Source organism: Phodopus roborovskii, unplaced genomic scaffold (genome assembly GCF_943737965.1).
Source record: "Phodopus roborovskii unplaced genomic scaffold, PHOROB, whole genome shotgun sequence".
NCBI classification, from domain to species: domain Eukaryota; kingdom Metazoa; phylum Chordata; class Mammalia; order Rodentia; family Cricetidae; genus Phodopus; species Phodopus roborovskii.
In genome coordinates, this window is record NW_026126514.1 from 20,466,032 (window position 1) to 20,485,804 (window position 19,773).

Below are 19,773 nucleotides of genomic sequence, written 5' to 3' on the forward strand. Positions count from 1 at the left end.
TAATCTCATTACTGGTCCCTCTGTTTCCCCTGGCGACTTCTCTGAACTGCTGACCTCCCTTAACGACTTCCCAGTGGTGTCTGCTTCCAAATCTTCTTTTCCTGCAGACATCTCTGGTTCTCTAATTGGTATTTCCACTCTCGTGGTTAGTTAAGCAAGAATCCCGACAGCCGTGTTTTCCTGCTGTTATTCCCTCATACCCTACCCTCAATCCAGGAGCAAATCCTCTTAGTGCCTGTGTGGAGTATGTCCAGAGTCTTACTCCCTGGACCACTGTCATTGATGGCTACCAAGCTGCATCACTGAGGGGAAAAAACAGGAATACAACTTCTCACAATTCTCACTATTTGTATTTATGTTTATTGAGAGGGGGGGAGAAAAAGACAGAGAGAGAGAGAGAGAGAGAGAGAGAGAGAGAGAGAGAGAGAGAGAGAGAGAGAGAGAACCATGGCACAGGTGGAGATGGAGGACAGCTTCAGGAGGAGGCAGTTCCCTCATTACATTGTGTGGATCCTGGGGATGGAACTCAGGCTGTCTGGCATGGCCCTAGGTGTGCGTCTCTGCTGAACCCCCTTATCAACCCTTTTTCTGTTCTCTAGTCTCAATCTGTTTACCGTCCAGCGACGCTTGCCCTTTTAAACATGCTATAATCAGTCTCTCTTGTCAAAACCTTTCCTTGCTTTCTCATCATGTTCCCAATATAATTCTGCCAATGTGAGATGGAAGGTACATATTCAAGCACACCTGATGAAAATATTAGAGAAAGAAGAGCAAGGAATAATTTTTGATTCACCCAGTGTAAATAAGTACTCTTAAAAAATGGTACATTTTTAACTCAAAAACAAAGGGGTATTGCAAAGCAGTAGAATGAGTAAATTAAAAAGAAATTTGAGTGAAATGTTACCTGAAATCACAAAGGAATTAATCAATAGGAAAGGCTAGCAGCATTTTAACAGGCATCAGAGGAGGTTCTCCTGGGCTGTGGCAATGGACATTCTAAGAGGGGAGATAGATATTCACATGGGCATGCAAAAAACCACGGTTCTATTTGAGTAACATCAGCATTGTCATTTGGGTCAAATGCAGAGTGCACATGGAAGCTTTGATCAAACGGCTAATCAGATCTTTGATGGGGGCTGTGTTTGATAGACAATAGATCTGCCATTGCTCTCCAGCAAGGGGCTATTATAATCTGATCACAGATGTGCCTAGGGAATTGTAAAGTAGAACTGGTGCTTTTTTTGGTTTGGAGCAGCAGCTGGTACACAGAAAATGCATAGCTTTTAGAGTTTAGGACATATTTTCACTGTGGAGAAATAGGCATTTATGTCACTTAACATACATACTTAGGTGTTCAATTGAATGTGTTACATGACAGTGTGGGTGATCATATATACTAAAACACTTCCTTTCCCAGGCAAAGGTGGTGCTCGCCTTTAATCCCAGCACACAGCAGGCAGATCTCTGTGAGTTTAAGGCCAGCCTGGTCTACAAAGCAAGTTCCAGGACAGGCTCCAAAGCTACAGAGAATTGCTGTCTTGAATCCCACCCTCCCCTCCCAAAAAGAAAATAAATAAAACCACCAACCCCCAAAGTGAGCATTCGTAACTGACTGAACACTGATTGTCATTGATGTTTTAGGATCTTACTAACTTAACAAGATTGCCTCGATTAAAGGATTTATCTCTGAATGATCCTCAGTACAAAACTAATCCTGTGTGTCAACTGTGTAATTACTCCACCCACGTGTTGTATCACTTGCCTTCTCTTCAACGACTTGACACGTTTGATGTATCGGCAAAGCAAATCAAGGAACTAGCAGATGTAAGTGTATTCACAAGCAGGTATCTGTGATTCAAGTGTGTCTGAGAAATGGCTTTTTTCTGGCTCTGTCCCCATATGGTTGGAAGCATTATACAGTCAGTTTTCTCTTGCTCTAAGAGCAGAATAATATTATTATCTAAAAGTATGCAAATAATAACATTAATGCTGGAATTCAGTGGTCCCACTAAAAATGGGAAACAGGTGTCTATTGGAAATAGAATTTTTTGATACATGATGATTAAAATTATTTTAGAATAAATTAAACGTAGCATTTAAAAAAATCTTTTCCCCACATGGAAGAAACCTGTTAAATTTGAATTTTGTGTAAATACTAAAGAATGTCTTGGTATAACTAAATAAGTACAAGTAAGTTTACTAAATACCTTGCTGCTTATTTGAAATTTAACTAAGCATTCTCTGTTTTGTCTGGCAAAATAAACTGCTCGCTCCACAACACATGATATTTCTTTAGATTTAAATTTTTATTTGAAACCCTTTTATCTCTCAGTGACTCAAGTATTTTTGTTTGGGATTTTTTTATTTACCCCAAATATTCAAAATAATAAGAAACAGCATTTTCAAGTTTTTCTTTTTTTCTTCCTTCCTTCGTGTGTGTGTGTGTGTGTGTGTGTGTGTGTGTGTGTGTGTAGTGAAGTGTATGCTTGTGTGTACACATGTATGTGTGGGTGTGATATGGAGGTCAAAGGTGGTTGTCAGGTTTTTGCTTTCTGGCCCCCCACCTTATTTTTCTAGAGGGAATCTCACTGAATCTGGAACTTGATCCTCTTGGATAGATTGTCTGGCCTGTTCTTTGTGACTAATCTAATTCTCAAACTTGTATAGTTCATAATGGGCTATTTAGTCAGTTTGCTATTATTAGCTGATTAGTAACTGAATGATATACTGGTGTTAAGTTTAAGACTTGAGGTAATTGCATTAGAGTGATAATTTAATGATCTAAATCTGAAGATAGTTCAGTTAGAGCCTCACTTTGCAGATTGAGGGGCAGAGTAAATTTTGTTTTTGTCCTTTTTTTTTTTTTAACTGTTAAGGTTTTTAAAAAGTGAACTATACTCAATTTTACATTTACCTTTAACCCCTTTTAATTTGATTTGTATGCTTTCCCTGAATTAATAAACTAGGAACAGTGGTTTGATAATTTGCTCCAATCCTAAGTCCTATTAGTTAAGTATAGTGTTTTATAAATTAAATTATGTCTGCAATTTCTTTTTTGAAAATTCTGGAACTAGATGTGCATATGCCACATCCATGTTAGACACAAAGATGCTCTTTGAGATGTTTATCTTATATATTAAATTAAATAAACCCTCTGAACATCACCACATCTGCTGTCATCCTCAGCATGTCTTATGCAGCTGGGCAACTTCCAAATTAAGAAAGAACTTGTGTTCAGACAGTACCATAGACAGCTGTGTCTTAGGTTTCTACCTATGTGTCCTAAAGTTGTTGGGGAGGAAAGAGTTTAGTTCAGCTTACTTCCCACAAGGAGAAGCTTATTTATTTATTGGGGAGGAGAGAGTTTATTTCAGCCTACTGCTCCATTATCCAGAGAAATCAGGGCTGGAACTCAAGGCAGAAACCTGGAGGCTGGAGCTGATAGAGGAGGGCTGCTTACTGGCTTGCTCCTCGTGGCTTGCTCTGCCTACTTTCTTATGGAACCCAGGACCACAGTGCACAGTGAGCTGGGCCCTCCCATGTCAATCATCAATCAAAAAAAAAGCTCCACAGGCTAATCTGGAGGGACATTTTCTCAATTGAAGTTCCTTCTGCTAAAATGACTCCAGTTTGTGTCAAGGTGACATAAAACTAGCCAGCACAGTTCTCTGCAATTTGTTTTATCTAATCTTATGTTATTTACTCTCTTACCTTCAGACAACAGCAATGAAAAAAATAATGTATTATAACATGCGAATAAAAACTGTTCAAAGACATCTGAATGAAGAAATTGAAAAGCTGAATGACAAAAAATGCAAGTTACAGAAGCTACCAGAAGAACGGATAAAATTATTCAACTTTGCAAAAAAAACTGTAAGATTTAATTATGTAAAATTCCACTGGCTACATTGTAGGAAAATTATCAGACAAAATAGTAAATTCTTAAATCCCCTATGTCCCCCATTGTGTGTGTGTGTGTGTGTGTGTGTGTGTGTGTGTGTGTGTGTCTGAAGATTAAGTCAGGTTTACTCTAAAATATTTTGACCCCAGGCTTGGTAGCCTGTCTGTAACCACAGTGCTCCTGAGATGAGATTGAGAGGTGGAGACAAGGCTTATGCAATGTGGAACTGAGAACCTTTGTCTCAAACGGTGGGATAGGACCTTCACATCTGTCCTGCAGCATACATATACCTGCACTCACACAGACAAATGTGTATACACACACAGGAGTGCACACACAGGTATACAACAGGAAACTTCAAATCAAACTTTGTTTTAGTAGTATGTGTGCTTTCTATTCAGAATACTTCATCAATTCCCTCTATTAAAAGCAGATCTTGAAAAGTTAGGGATCATTTACTTGATAATAGAACCTAGTGTGTGTAAAATTTTCTGTAACGTCCCAAAACCATAAAGAAACAATGGATTATTTAACAAATAGTGTTAGAAAAGAGCCAAGGTATTTAAGAGTGGGGGAGTTGGGTTTACACTTTACCAAACTAAGTTTCATTGGGAGTGAAAATTAGATGAAAAAATATCAAGAATAAATATGTAAATGAATTGATTTACCTGCCAAATAAAAGAAATACTATAAATTATGAAGAAATGTAGATTCAATTGCAAAACCAAGAATAAGAACAACAGAAGTGGGAGGTAGAGATGAGCATCGCACACTCTGCAGTGCCCGTGAGAGTGAGCCATGGTCACACAGCTTCAGAGGGCGTCTGACCTTCAGCTCAGGAAGTGTACCTTCTACGGAGACGTCACCACCCCGTCAATAGCAACAAAACACCAGATGCTACATAAATAATAACAAGAGAATAAGTCGATCATTCCCATAGTGTACTGCCAGGGCTAGCACAGGGATGCTGCTCTTGCAAAGAACTGGAGTCCATCCTCAGTACCCATACCAGGTGACTCACGACCCCCGTAACTCTGGCTTCAGGAGATCCAGCACCTTCTTTGGCCTTCACTGGCATATTCATTCACTCGTCACACAGACCCACATACCCATACATTTAAAAGGTAGAGAAAAAAAACCATTTTTTTATTTTAAAAAAGAGGTTTGAAATGTATCTGTTGACCTTTTCTACAAATGAGTATGTTTTTATTTTATAATCAGAAGGATATTCTTTAATTAAATTTAAATTATTGATTAAAACCACAGAAAGACCAAGATGTGGAAATCATTTTATAATGTGCCATTTTCATGCATGTAGGTCGACAGTCCCTTGTTTAGAATCCTTTACAACCAAATGCATTTCAGAATTTGGAGTTTGTCACATTTTGGAATATTTACATGGACTCCACCAGCTGAACATCCCTTATCTAAATATCTAAAATATGTTCAAAGTTTCAAAGTTGGGCACACTTCAAATTTCAGTTTAAGGGTACTCACTATATTAATTAAAATCTGCAGGCAGCAGAAGGAATGAGTGTTTTATAAACTGCACACATTTTTAAATATGTAATTTGATTTTAGCAGCCAGTTATAGCTATTTAAGTGAAGAAATATAGCTAACTGGTAAATTTCCTTTTATAAACTTTGTGCGTTATACTTCATCTTTAATTCCTACAAGAGATTTGCCCTGGGACCTAAACTTTACAGGGTTGATCCAAAGGCTAAGTAATCAAGATAAATAATATTATTCAAAACAATATTTTAAATGCCCCAGTTAATACCAAAAAGCCAACTATGGACAACAAACCCCAAAAATATTAAAATCTGATACAATGTGTGGTGTTTTGTGTTTGGTGCTTGTTGCTAAAAAAGAAAAACCTTATCTCCCTTCTGTGTGTTTCCTATGGTTTATATCTGTCCAGACATAGTTGAAAAAAAAACATTGAGACGTAAGTATGTTTTTAAAATTACATTGTTTCAAGTTTAAGGTTTTGTTCACATCCAAACCAGCACTGATTGCAATTTCACTTTGGCTTTTATAGTCTCTGCTACCTATTACCTAGATTTCTGCATTCATCTTCTGAACTAATAAATCTCACCACAAAATGAAAATCTGAGTTGGGGCTTTGCCTTAGTGATATTTTCTTTTTAATTTGCTCTCGGGTGTGTTGTTTTCAACAGTTAGAACGGGAACTGGCTGAACTCAAGGGACCTGGTAAAGGGCAGAATGACAATACACCAGAGACGGAGAAACCCAGGAGTAACGAGACTGTCACCCAAGAATCAGGTCTGCAGCAGAAGATACTCAACAAGCTGAGTGCCCTGGACGAAAGGGTCACATTCTGGAACAGGAAACTAAATGAGTATGTTTGGCGAACTGTCTGGTTGTTCAGATTGAAGACATGAAAGAATAGACATATGGGGTGGCAAGAGTTGAGCCCAGGTCCCTTGAGAAATGGTAGGCAACAGACATGAACTGTGTTGGCCCTTGGGTTCCTAGGGCACCCACCCTCTCAAAGCTGGTCTGGCTGAGGCCGTTCTCAGTTAAGCACAATGAGCTTTCTCCTCACAGCTTGGTATCAAGCGTCTACTTCTGTCAGAAAGCAATTGAGCTCTACTTAGTTCAGAACCTCCCCTCTCCCCCAAAGCAGACAAGACCCAGCAAGGCACCCGCAGCCCTTGTATGGCTCAGGCTACCTTTTCATTCACACTCAGACTGGGTAAACAAGTTAACTGACCCCTATTAACAACAGGATTGTAACATTTGGGAGTAGGGCATTACCCCATGCCAAGCTACCTTCAAACTAGCGGTTTAGACATATTAGTATTGGCATGGTATTGAGGATACCTACGGTGGTATAAGGGGACAAAATGGCCTGTCTAGGATTTGGCAGCCATGCTTAGTTCCAGGAGGTTTTCTTAGCTTTTCATACTCTGAGTGAGGGTAACAAAATCCGTGTTCCTGCTTTAACTGCTAACATTAACCTTACTCATCCACTGAAAAGCAAAAAGTGACTGTTATTAAAATACATGTTACAGTACATGAATGAACTGAATACATGTTAGAGTACACGAACACACTAAACACGTTGTAGTATATGAACAAACTGAATACATGTTACAGTATGAACGAACTGAGTACATGTTTCAGTACATGAACAAACTTCTGTGCTTTAATGCTGTGAGTTTTTCGTATTGTGGTGTCTAAATGTGGATTTTGTCTCTGGTAGAATTGAAACAATTTATCACATTGAAGTAAAACAGAAGAAGAAAAGCCACGGCCTATTGACCCCGTTTTTGCTAACTGAGTTGGAGACTGTGGGGAATATCCATTTTGAAGAAGGCACTCAAGCTGATGACTGGTAAATCTGAACTTGAAGTATAGCTTTAAAAATAATTGTACTTAGGCTCCTGAGCCAGGTGATCAACTTATAGTGTCCCATTTCAAACCAGTTTTTATCAAAATAGTCATCGGTTGGAAATCCACTATTACATATTTCCCACCTGCACATTTGTCTGTTTTATTGTTGTGAGGCAAACTCTGCACACTTCAACATCATTACTCTTTGTGTATATTTTTTTTCTTGGCCAGACAGCAGAAATAAAGTTTGTGGGAAGTTTACAGAAATGTTAAGAAAAAGTTGCATTCCTCTACTGTCCTCGGGCTTATACCATTGCTGGGTGGGTGTAACCCTGGATTCTGAATACTGGCTGAAAGTCAGAGCAGAATTGGCAGCAGCAGGTTGCCACCATGGAGGCCATCTCATGGCTGTCCTGCAGGCCTGTAGTCAGAGTGGAAGCCATTTGGGGAGCTAAGCAGACAGTTAGCCATTGGACACCATGTCAGGAGAAGGCAGACAAAGCCAGACTTCAGACTGCGGGGTTCCAAGTGTCACAGCCAGCAGGGAAACAATCCAGGTTAGGTGAGAATGACACTTGGTTCAGCCTGACTTAGTCAACCGGGCGGGGTCCAACTTCTGGAGTCTGATAGCAGGCAGTTTATTATAATATATTTAAACACAGTACAATCCGGGGGAAAGCTTCCCGTTGCAATACAATTCCCAATGCACAGGGAGGCATAATTACATGAAAACTTAATTCAAAGTATATGTCATTTCTTCCAAGAAGATGGATTCTAGAGATAGGCTGCATGTATTAAGGGTTCAGGGGAGGATCTGCCATGATCTTGGTCATACAAAGAGCACAGAGGTTATTTGGGCTATTGGCTGCCTCTGGTCTGAGTTGTGGGAGCTTGGGGAAGCCCCTGGCTATACAGATAATGTAAGGTTCATCTAGACATTAAATACCTCTGGTCTTGGTTGTGTGAGCTTGATATGACCTGGCCCTTCAGATAACACAGATAGCTAGACTAGATCACCTCCAATTCCCAGCCTTCTGGGTGAGAGAACAGGTTATATATCTTTTCTTTGAAAAGACAACCCAGTATGCTCAACATTCCTGGTTTCCCCAATGATCTGTGGGTACAAGGACCTTTGTACTCCCAACACCACGTGAAAATCCCACCAGAGGACCACCAGAGGCAGAAGTGGAGTCTCAGACATCCATACCTCAGAACCATGGCCCTCATGTCAGTGAGATAAGCAAGCAGGAATGTTGTCTCAACTAGAGGATGTGATTAGAAATAACTCTTAAAGAAGAAAGTCTTGAAAATGAATACTATAAATTATGAGTTTCATATTTCTGAAGTCATTTTCTTAAACCGAGAGGCCATTAACACAACCAAAGTTTGCCCTAGAACCATATTGGTAACCTGGGTATGTGGAGAGTCAGTCAGTCATTGTATGGAACCACAAGATGGCCTCACACATGGCCACAGAGTGAAGTGTTACTTGACATCAACAGCAAGGCAGATTCTTATACGGACTAGTGTGCCAAGTTCTCGTTAAGTTTTAGAATACAGCGTATGGTTGCCAGGTATTAATCCCATCAGTGGCTGCTTTCAATAGAGGTCTTTACCTTTGTGAGTAGAAGTTTGGATCCTTTGGTGGAGAAGTGTAAGGAGCTTTCTCCAAGGGAGAAGGGGGGCCTTCTAAACTATGTTCTTTTATATCAGTGAATCCAGTAAATCTTTTGTATCAGTGAATTTGTCCTGCAATTATGTTTATTTAAACCACAACACTTGGTTTTTATGAACAAGGCTATGAAAGACATGCAAGCCACTTCCCAGGTAGATGAGGCCTTGGTTTTCCAAATGCACAAACTCATGAGATCTGTAGGTAGTAAGATGTGGTCTTTCATTTACATTCATTCAGCCTACTTAGGAATATTAAACAATAGAAATTTAATTAGAGACAATGATGCATTTCTGCTTCTATTTAACCTTTTAACAAAACAGGTGAGTTAGTTAAAAAAAATATTTAAAAATAAAATCACTACAGTACCAATTCTGTTCCTACATCAGCCTGATAGTAAGTTGACTGCTTTGATGGCTTTTAGTGGGCATCTACAAAGCTACAGAGCCTTAATTTGGATTTAATGAGAATAAGCTTGACCCATCTTATGGAGGTAATCAAATGTGTGTTGGCAGAATTTCAAGGCCAGTCGCTTGTTTTAAGTGTTCCACATGCTTGGCCACTCAAGGCCTGCTCTCTTATGTCTGATTTTAAAAAAAAATTACAGCTAAAGTGCCTTAAATAGCCAGGTGCCCCATTTCTGGCTATTTTATTTAAACATTGACTTCTCTTTCATCAATATTTTTAAGGCCAAGGATCTCTCCTTAAGTATAAAGTGCTTGAGTAGAGATAGATTTTCTATTAGACTACTTTTTATTTCTTCAGCAAAAGAGAAAAAAAAATCCCCCAGATTTTTAATTGTATACCATTCACCGTTTCTCAGCATCATTTCTTTCCTGAAATACATTTACCATGTTGTTCAATTTCCAAAAGCTTCTTATGTTACAGACACATGCTAGTCAAATGGAGGGGTTCCGTCATTGTAGAAGCAAATTATTCCTCTCTGTACAGCCCCTTGAGTAGCTCACTGGTGTCATACGACATTCAGCAAGTGAGAACTCGAGAGCATGAAAGATGTCCTTGCCTTAGAGACGCTTGCAACATCACTACAGGTGTAGCCAATTTAGAATAAAAAATCACCTGAAAGCACCACAAAACAATGTGTGCTTGGCTCTGTGAGCTCCAGGGGAAGACAGCTGCAGTCCAACCTCTGCCACAGGGCTGGGTCATAGCCAAGCGCATAAGTACTAATTGAAGTTTCTCTATTGCTTTATAGGTGCTCATTTTACCATTTAACTTTTTAACATATAATGATTTGCAGTAACGGACCCCTTTATATTCATTTTTGTTAAAGTATACTGTCACTGCAAAATAATGGGTCTTGTGGTACTGTTCCATACACGCATGTAGTGTGCTTTGGTCATGCCTGCATCTCACATTACCCTCCAGCTCTTCCCTTCCACTCCCCAAATCTGCATCAAGAGTTTTGGCTCTAAAACCTTATATTATGGCAGTGAAGTGTTGTGCTTAATCTCATAAGACAGCACTTTATGCCATCCACTAAGGATTTGTCTAGAATCATGAAGTGAATTTTCATGGATGGGATTGAGTTTCTTTTGACCATTTAAAGAGTATGTATTTAATATCCAATAAAAATTGGCCACATGTGTTTTAATGGACAGTCTTAGTCCATGGGGTGTACTAGTGTGAAGGCTCACACATTCAGGCCACACTGAATTAATGAGGGTTGTGGAGTAGTGGGGAGTCCTCCGTTTCTTCAGGATTGAAATACTTGGTACCATTCTCCGTTCCTTATAGGCTTGGTACTTAAACATTTTTTTTTTTGCATTTTTTTTTCATGCTTTTCCTTGATGGTCTCTTCCTAAACTTTTACTAATTATTCCTAGCTGCAAATCCCCCCTCCTCAATCAGACTCCTGCCCTGCATTCCTGTGTGTTGGACATTTCTATCTGGATGTTCAATCGACGAGGCAAACTCAACAAATACAAAAGGGAATCCACCTTGAGATAATAGAAAGAAAGGACCTCCATCTAAATTCCCTGTGTGATCTTGAAGTACCATTAGTCCCTTGAGCCTCAGGTGGAAGTGAGAAAATAACGAGATAGAATTAGACAAAGTAATACGAAAATAGTTAGCTTTCGACGTTACGGTTTTGGGTTCAGCATTTTCTTGTTAATCCAGGCTTCACAGACATTGAAGCCATTCTTGACTTCATTCTTTCCCTCAGTTTCCATATGCAACCAGGTACACATGCTGTCATGCATGCTCTTTAATCCAAAGCACCTGCACATGGGTTTTCATAGCATCCTGCCTGGATCACAGAGCCCAGCATGGTGCCTGCCAAATAGTGCTGATGTTCACCAACCAGGAAAGCCCCTGACGACCCTTGCTAGTCGGCTTTTACTCAGAAAGCACCTTGTTAAAGACAGAACCAAATGAAAGCCCTTGGCTGTGCATTTCCACATTTCTTTCAAACCTTTCTTCTGCAGGGGAGCATTAACTATCTCAACTATCCTCACTCCCCGGAGCTGATCTACGTGCTTCACTGTTCTGGGAGCATGCCCATGGTCTGGGAGTTTGTTCGTTTTCCTTCCTTCACCCAAATTCAATGCATTTGGGTCCCTCAGCGTCACTTTATCTTTGCCACACACACACACACACACACACACACACACACACACACATACATACACATACACACACACATACACACACACATACACACACACATACACACACACATACACACACATACACACACACATACACACACACACACACACAACACACCATCAGTGAGAGGATTCTACTACATGAGGCTTTCTTGTCTGTTTCTGGTTCATGCATTTCCTAGAATCCAATGTACCAGTTTGATAGTTTGCCCATCACTGCCATGACTCTTGAGAACCTAGGCTCTCTGATAAAATGCCCACTGAATAATGGGAGCTGTCCCTACAATGCTGGAGCACTAGCTCTTTTTGGGTGCAGGAAGTGAACTACTGAGAGTCTGAGCAGTTTCTGACATATTTGGAGAAGACTTGAATAACATAGACCCAGACAATGGCCCCTCTATAAGAAAGGCCAGTGGATTTCTCACAGCAGATGTTAATGTGGATATTTAGTAAGACCTTTGAACTCTGAGCAGGCACTATGGTGGTCTGTGACACTGTTCATATCTGTCTGCTCTACCAGATTTGGACTCTTCTGGATTACCTAGACTTGGGAGGCAAGAACGCCACCACTGCACCACCAATGCTCCCACAGGGTTAGCTAGACCTGGCAATTTTGGTTTGTTATTTCAGGAGGAGAGTGGCCGGTGGCCCCTGCCTGCACTGATAAAGCCTCTAGCAGTGAGAAAGTCAGGTTCTCTGAGCTAGGAGTTCAGATATTGGGTTCACAAACCACCCATGAGGAAGCTTCCCTCTGTGGCTTTAGCTCTCAGACACATTCAAATGATCATGAGGTAAATGTATCCCATACAGGATCACTTGCTTGCTGTTTTCAATCTCATCTTAATCTCCATTCTGTACAATTTTAAGATAAAGTTGTAATTTAAGAGAATGGCCAGATGAGGGCAGCAGAGAGCTGGCCAGTGGTTGAGCGGATCCTTCCTGTTCTTGAACTTCCCAAAGCGGAGAAGTCTTCTTCCTCTGGTTCTCAGATCATTTCTTCCTGGAAGGTCTTCCCTAAAACTCCCAGGGATCACCCTCTGCACTCATCATCCAGAGCTCCCCCCACCAAGTCCTCATCAGTTTAGAATTTGCTATATTTATGACTTTAGGTATTTATTGTCTATCTCCTCCTTTGGAATGCTGGCCTTAGGAGAGAAACCAGAGACACTGCCCTTTCACTCATGTGCCCTAACTTAATTAGGAAGTTCTTGTAATAGACCCAGAGATAATGATGATTCCAACGAGGACAGCATCCTGGTGACGATGACCCAGGATCTGCCTCAGTGTGCATTTTAGAAATGGTGGCGGGCGTGCTGAGGGATAAGGTGAGGGAGTGAGGAAGAACAGAAATAGATCAGTCCTGCAGTTTTAACTGCAGGTTGGGGCCAGATGTTGAGTAAGTTAGTTTTGACAGGCTCTTCACATACTCAAGTAGGTATTTTAGAAAACAGTTGTATATTCAAATCTGGGTATTACAGCTAAGTTTGGATAGGCATGAATATTTGCATCTGGCTACATGCATGCATACGAATATACATTCCAGATGAAATCATCTAAGGAGAGTGAAAACAAGAGGGTCATATTCTGGTTCCTGGGGAAACACAACCTTTCCAAGCCCATTGGAGGCAAATAGCTCTCAGTGGCAAAGGGCTTCCCTGCATGCCAAAGGTCCTAGATTCAATCTTCGGCACCATTTAAAAATGTAAGATAAATGAATTTTAAAAAAAAGAATCATTTTAGGGGACTAAGGAAAGAAAAATATCAATGGCATACCCAGCAGGAAGGCAACCAGGAACATGAGATCACGCTGAAGCCAATTAGTCTTAGGAAGGAAGGGTTTTCAGTCACCATAACCTTTAAGTGGAAGGACAAAATAATAGATAATAAAAGAAACATTTTACTGGGTTTCAAGTTTTAACATCCTTTATTGGTTAAATATGCCAGTTGAAACAAAAATACAGTTACTGTAATCTGATTAAGTATGTTTAGCAAATTAATCTCAAAATAGGATCTGTAACTTTTATTACATGTGCTTTGTGTCCTTCAGCTTCTCCTGTTGTGTGTGTGTGTGTTTTGTATCCCCCACATAGGTTTAATTCCTGCTATGAACTAATTCTCTCACGTTTCTGTACCTGGGACTTCAGAGCATATGGCATCACAGGCGTGAAGGTCAAACGTGTCATTAAAGTTAACAACCGTATTCTGAGACTGAAGTTTGAAGAGAAATTCCAAAAGTGTTTGGACCATGAAGACATACATGATTCAGAGTAAGAATTGATTCTGTAGAAAGTGGCTGTAAAAATCCTGCCTTTGTTTTGTTTTACAGGGAGAGAATATGAATATCCTGTTTTGTAAATTAACCATATGAAAAATGCACCTTGCTAGTAAATTGATTCTGGTCCTGCATCTCCCATGGCTGAGATGACTTCATGATTTGTCTGCATAAGACCTGTTTTTGTCGTTGTTGTTTTTATTTTTAATAATGTATTTGTTATGTATGCCTGCAGGCCAGAAGAGGGCACCAGATCTCATTACAGATGGTCGTGAGCCAACATGTGGTTGCTGGGAATGGAACTCCCGACCTCTGGAACAGCAGCCAGTGCTCTTAACCTCTGAGCCATGTCTCTACCCACTGGGCCTGTTTTTTGAGAGTGGGGTAGGCATGCTGGAGGTTTTAATGACACTGGACTATCCGTTGTAAACAGGAAACTCTCACCATGGGTGTACAGTTAACTTACTAATGGCTAAGTTCTTGTGAAATCAACTCTCAACGTTTTTCTGTCTCCATTGTTCCCAAGGAGCTATCGAAAGATGCTGGAGTGCCTTTTTTATGTTTTTGATCCTGAAGTGACGGTGAAGAAAAAGCACCTGCTACAAATACTTGAAAGGGGATTTGAAGAGAGTGATACAAGCAAGGTAGCACCGGTCTCTTTGAATAATCTTGCTAGAGCGTGTGGTCTGCCTCCTGTCCAGCATGCCTCCCCACCCAGATCCGTCTTGATAGCAAGCTTCTGAGCCTGCTTCGCTCGAAGCTTGGTGACATGGTAGACAGAGTCTTAAGCACAAAAAGGATGGCACAGGAAGTCCAGCGTGGCTTTGTTTGCCTGACTTAACTTCATTCTTGGATTCTTACACTAGGTGACTTGAAATCGCCTTATTTAATTGGCTCTAAAGCTATTAGGAGCCTCCAGCACTACTGTTAACTCTTCGCGTTGGAAACATCCCAGTAGCTGGATTTGGCTGTGCTTTCTGTCATCGGGTTTCTTTTTCCCCTTTTCTGCCACTGTCTCTTTCTACCTTTCTGTCCTCACCTTACTGCCAATACTGCTTCATCACTAGACCCCCTGAGCTCCGGCACACCCAACCCACTTCCCTGCACTGTCCCCATGAGGCAGCTGTAGCCCCCAGCTACAGAGCACTGCTTCCCAATCCACTTGGTGCCCACATAAGTGAGATCCCGCTGTGTTTGAACCCCGACGTCACCCCTCTGTGGATACACCACTTCACCTGCCTCTGCCTACTCTTTTTTCACTATGTAGCCTAGGATGACTTTGAACTCCTGATCCTTCCACCCCCACTTCCCAAGTGCTGGAGTGAAAGGCATGCACCACCATACCTAGTCTATGCAATGCTGGGACTAAGCCCGGGGCTTTGTGTGTGCCAGGCACATCCTCTACCACCTAAGCTGCACCCACCTCTGTGCCTGCTTCTCTCCAGCCTGTAAATGAAAGTGGCAGTGGCATGTATTTTGCAAAGTTGTTAATCGTACTTGGTTAAATAAATGTGTGTTGCAATGCTCTTGGGTATTTCTATAGCAATATTCATGCATCACTATTACACATCCAAAAAGGAGCCACAACCCAAATGCACATCAATCAATAGATGAAAGTTAGATTAAAAAAAAACTGCCATTAATTCACAGTAGATTATAAAGAGAGATGAAAATCTGCCCCGTGAGTCCACACAACACAAAAGAACATTGAAATCACCATAAGTGAAATAAGCCAAGAGAAAATATTGTGTAATGCAAAGGCAATGCAAAGACAGAGATAAAATAAAGAATGAACATCACCAGGCCCTGGGGGAGGTGAAGGACAAAGACTTAACTGTTTATTATGTACAAAGTTTCAGGTCAAGTTAATGAAAACGTTTTGGCCATAGATGTGATGATGGCATTACACAGTAATGTAAATGCCCTATGCCACTGAATTCTGTGCTTAAGAACAGTTAAAATGGTCAGTTTTACCTTACGTGTATTTTGCCATGATAAGAACTGACCAAAAATATATTCTGGAAGTGGGAAGACAGTTCAATTAGTAAAGTCTTTGCTGTGCAAAGTCCTGAATTCCATCTCCTGCACCCTCCACGTGCTCACTTCCTGCCTCACCTAAGACACTGTCTCCATTAATTTTCCCAATAGCTGCCTGTCCTGCTCTACTAACTGGGCCAACCCCTGCCCTCCTGTGAATACTGAGCCCTGGAAGTGAGGCTAGTCTAGACCCATGTGCTTAAAGCTTAAACACCGGCTTTCCTAATGGCTATCGTTTCTTAGGTTGACTAGATGTTGAAATGACAGTATTTTGAATACTCAAACAAACTGTGTTATTGAAGTTCACATGAAAAGTCCTTGGCTGACTTCTTACTACATAGAAAAGTTTCTGATATTTTACCATTATTATCTGGACCATAATACACATCAGGTCCTCTCTCTGGCTCCTTGTTCAAGCTCTCCTTTGGCATCCATGATTGTGCTGGCTAGTTTTATGTCAACCTGATATAAGCTAAAGTCAGCTGAGAGGAGGGAACCTCATTTGAGAAAATACTGCCATAAGATGGGGCTGTAGGCAAGCCCATAGGGTAGAATCTTAACTAGTGATTGATGGCATAGCCCAGCCCATTGTGGGTGGTGCCATTCCTGGGCAGGTGGTCCTGGCTTCTATAAGAAAGCAGGCTGAGCAAGCGATGGGGGAGCAAAGCAATAAACAGCACACGTCCAGGCCTGGGCATCAGCCCCTGCCTTCAGGTTTCTGTCCCTGCTGAGTTCCTGCCCAGACTTCCTCCAGTGATGAACAGGGATGTGGAAGTGAAAGAGGGAAAACCCTTTCCTCCCCAACTTGTATTTCGTCATGCTTTTTCATAATAGCAACAGTAACCGTAAGACAGTTGTGCCACACTATTGCTGGCCTTCTAACTTAAGTGGATATATGTTCACCATGTGCATTCAGATGCCCTAGGAGAGTGAAACGGGACGTTTTGAGCTGCACGTGGGTGCTGGGAATCGAACCCAGGTTCTCCAGAAGAGTAGCAATTGCTCTTAGCCACCAAGCCGTCTCTCCAGATTTATCCTTCTTCTAACGCTTTATTGTTCTGCCACCATTTTCTTTATGTCCCTGGCCTCTACACATGGGAATACTAAGAGGTTAGCATTTACAGTCTTCTCTCTCCAAACACCAGCAGTTACTCTTCTTGAGAAGGTCTGGGGAATAGGAGGGGCTGTCTTTATGCCACACCCAGAAGGCCAGGTGAGCTAGGTGTCTCAGCCACAATGGCACCCAGTGAACAAAGATAAACACTCGGGTTCTGCATCAGGAAATGGGCTCTGACAAGCAATCTAGGCAAGAGTCTGTTCCTAGGATGGTTGTGTTTTATGCACCAGAGGACTGGAGCAGAGAAGACACTGGCTGCAGTCTAAGACCCTGTTACCAGACAGATGCAGTACCAATTTTCTCTCTGGTAAAATAATGAACCCTCATTTCCTGGGCCAAACTCACTCATCCTTCAAGATTCAGCTAAAGGTGTTCTCTCTGTAGCTTTTCCTGATTCTCAAACAGTGAGAGAACTCTTTCCTAGTTTGCAAGCTAATTTTTTAAAAATCAATTAAAATGAAGAACCATAACCCCCCCCCCAAAAAAAAACAACAACCGAGCCTCTCATTCCAGCTGCCTGCAAGTCTGAGACAGGAGGATTGCAATTTTAAGACCTGCCTAGGTTTCAAGTTCAAGGCCACTCTGGACAACTATCTGAGACCTTGACCCACAATAAAAAAATAAAAGGGACCCTGGGGTACAGTTTCACCGCAGAGCACTTGCCCAGAGGCAGTGGGCTCAGTCCCAAGTAAGCGCAAGAGAAGGGACTGCATGCAACCCAACAGATGCTTGAACTTCGTATGAAGATTTACATGCACTTGTCAGTCTAGTTGGACAGTGGCTCTCTAGTTGGCTCTCTTACTAGCATCACCCTGGCCATAACCACATGTCATTCTTAGATTCTTAAACATCCTATTCAGTCCAAGAGGCACCTAGCTTGTAGGAGCTACCCTGGCTCCCACTAACTTAGGCTTGGCCTTGCCCAAACATACATTTCACAGAAATTTTAAACTAAGCTCCACTGAATTTCACTCAATTTTCCACTTAGTTTTCCAAGAAGCATGTTTCCTGCTGTTTCTTACATTGCTTTCTGTGTTGTGCATGGTTCCCAGAAGAAGTACAACCGCTTGACAAATTTCAAAATAAAATTGATTGGCTCTTGGTCTGCATGCAGCAGGCTGGTTAGGATGGAGTTGCTCCGTGGTTTCAAAGGGAGCATCTTATCTTGGAACTGCCCTTGTGCTATGGCTTAAAGAGTGGAAGTAGAGAAGTCAGGCCAACCCTCCAGACTGTCAAGCGTTGTTTACATTAAGCAGAAGTCGCTTGAGGGTCCTTATTACAGAACCGACACTATGTCGAAAGTAAACCTTTCTACTAGTGCACAAGGGCAAGGACTAAGTTCTCAATAAGAACCTGGTGAATGAGTGGATGGATAGTGCGTGCAACTTCTATGTGTGCATGTGCCTTATTGTATCTTCTCCTCTTAAATGATCTTCCTTTACATTTCTATTTGGATTCCTTCCTACCCAAAGCCCGAGTCACCATCTTGTTACTTTTTTCTACTCATTTAAAAAGGGCATCTTGTTTGATGTATCTTGAGATATCTTAGATTTTTAGTCATTGTTCATACTCCTCTCTTTTCTCTGTCCCCTGAAGGCCAAAGTTATAGTATCGCTTCCCAATACTATGCACAGAGACTGTAACTAAACAGGTAGGGATGTTCACTGACGCCGAAGTGTGGGATTTGTAGTCCCAGGTGTAGTGAGATATTCACCTGTCCCCACCCCCCAATGGGTGTGGTCAGTGCAACAGATGTGAAAGTAGTTGGTTTTCTAAAGAACTTCTTTGGATAACTTTGGGTGTGTAAGAGAGAGAGACATTTCTGGAAAGACATAATTCTAAGTAATTTGGCTATTACTCAAAAACTAACGATAAATATAAAACTGAGGTTGTGACAAGGACAAATAGATGTGAGTTCAAATCATGACTCTGCCAACCTCTACGCCCATCTTTGGATACTGGCATAACCTCTTATAGCTCTAGCTTTCTCAATCAGAACAGTGTTTCTGTTTGCTCTGTGACCTGTAATATGCATATTCCTGATACAATTTGGAAGAAGTCAAATTTGTCACAACAAAAGTTAAAATATTTGTGCACAATTAGAAATGTTTTGTTTCAAAATAATGTAGACCGTACAGCATACACAGAGACAAATGGCGTCCTTGGCTGATGTAGTGCCTCACCCCCACAGGGCCTTTTCTGAGTTAACAAGAATTTCCCACAAGTCCATGTGTGAAAGCTGTTGAGCCCTGCACCATGTGGTGTTGTGGTTGCTGGTTTTCCCAGGAACAAATTTTGTTCCTCATCACTTCTTTATAGACCCATTTGCATGTGAATGTTGAATATTTAAATAGATTTGCATAATGAAGTTGCACCTGGACGTTATCTATTTCTTTGCAGATTGATTTGGCAGACTCAGAAACATAAAATAAGAAGCCATCTGCATTGAAGTAGGAATGTTGTCAATTGTGTTAATAAATAAATAAATAAGGTAGAAAAAGAAAGCCCTCAAAATCTTTCCCCTTTTACAGCCGCCTTTCAGGAAAGAAGCAGTTACCCTTGTGAACAGCCTCAGTATGTGTGAGTGCCCCCGAATTGAGTTCCTCCAGCAGAAGTATAAGGACAAGATGAAAAGTCCAGCTGAGTATGACCTCCTCAGACACGGTAATATAGACAGCGCTTCTGAAGTGTCCCTTGTCCCTCCGTTCCTCCGTCTCTTCTGGATCATTCTTGGTTTTATCTGAGAGATTCTGTCCAAATTGTTTGATGTCATTCTCCCC

At 41.2% G+C, this 19,773-nt stretch overlaps 1 protein-coding gene across 1 annotated transcript in view; it reads left to right on the plus strand.

The window, feature by feature from the left end:
• Positions 1 to 19,773, plus strand: part of Lrrc9 (leucine rich repeat containing 9) — a 79,898-nt gene that overhangs the window by 13,744 nt on the left and 46,381 nt on the right. The window contains exons 7-13 of the mRNA XM_051195979.1: positions 1,642 to 1,824; positions 3,718 to 3,873; positions 6,083 to 6,264; positions 7,132 to 7,263; positions 13,658 to 13,834; positions 14,369 to 14,483; positions 19,525 to 19,657. Coding sequence (XP_051051936.1) covers positions 1,642 to 1,824; positions 3,718 to 3,873; positions 6,083 to 6,264; positions 7,132 to 7,263; positions 13,658 to 13,834; positions 14,369 to 14,483; positions 19,525 to 19,657 — 1,078 coding nt within the window. The remainder of the gene's footprint in view (positions 1 to 1,641; positions 1,825 to 3,717; positions 3,874 to 6,082; positions 6,265 to 7,131; positions 7,264 to 13,657; positions 13,835 to 14,368; positions 14,484 to 19,524; positions 19,658 to 19,773) is intronic.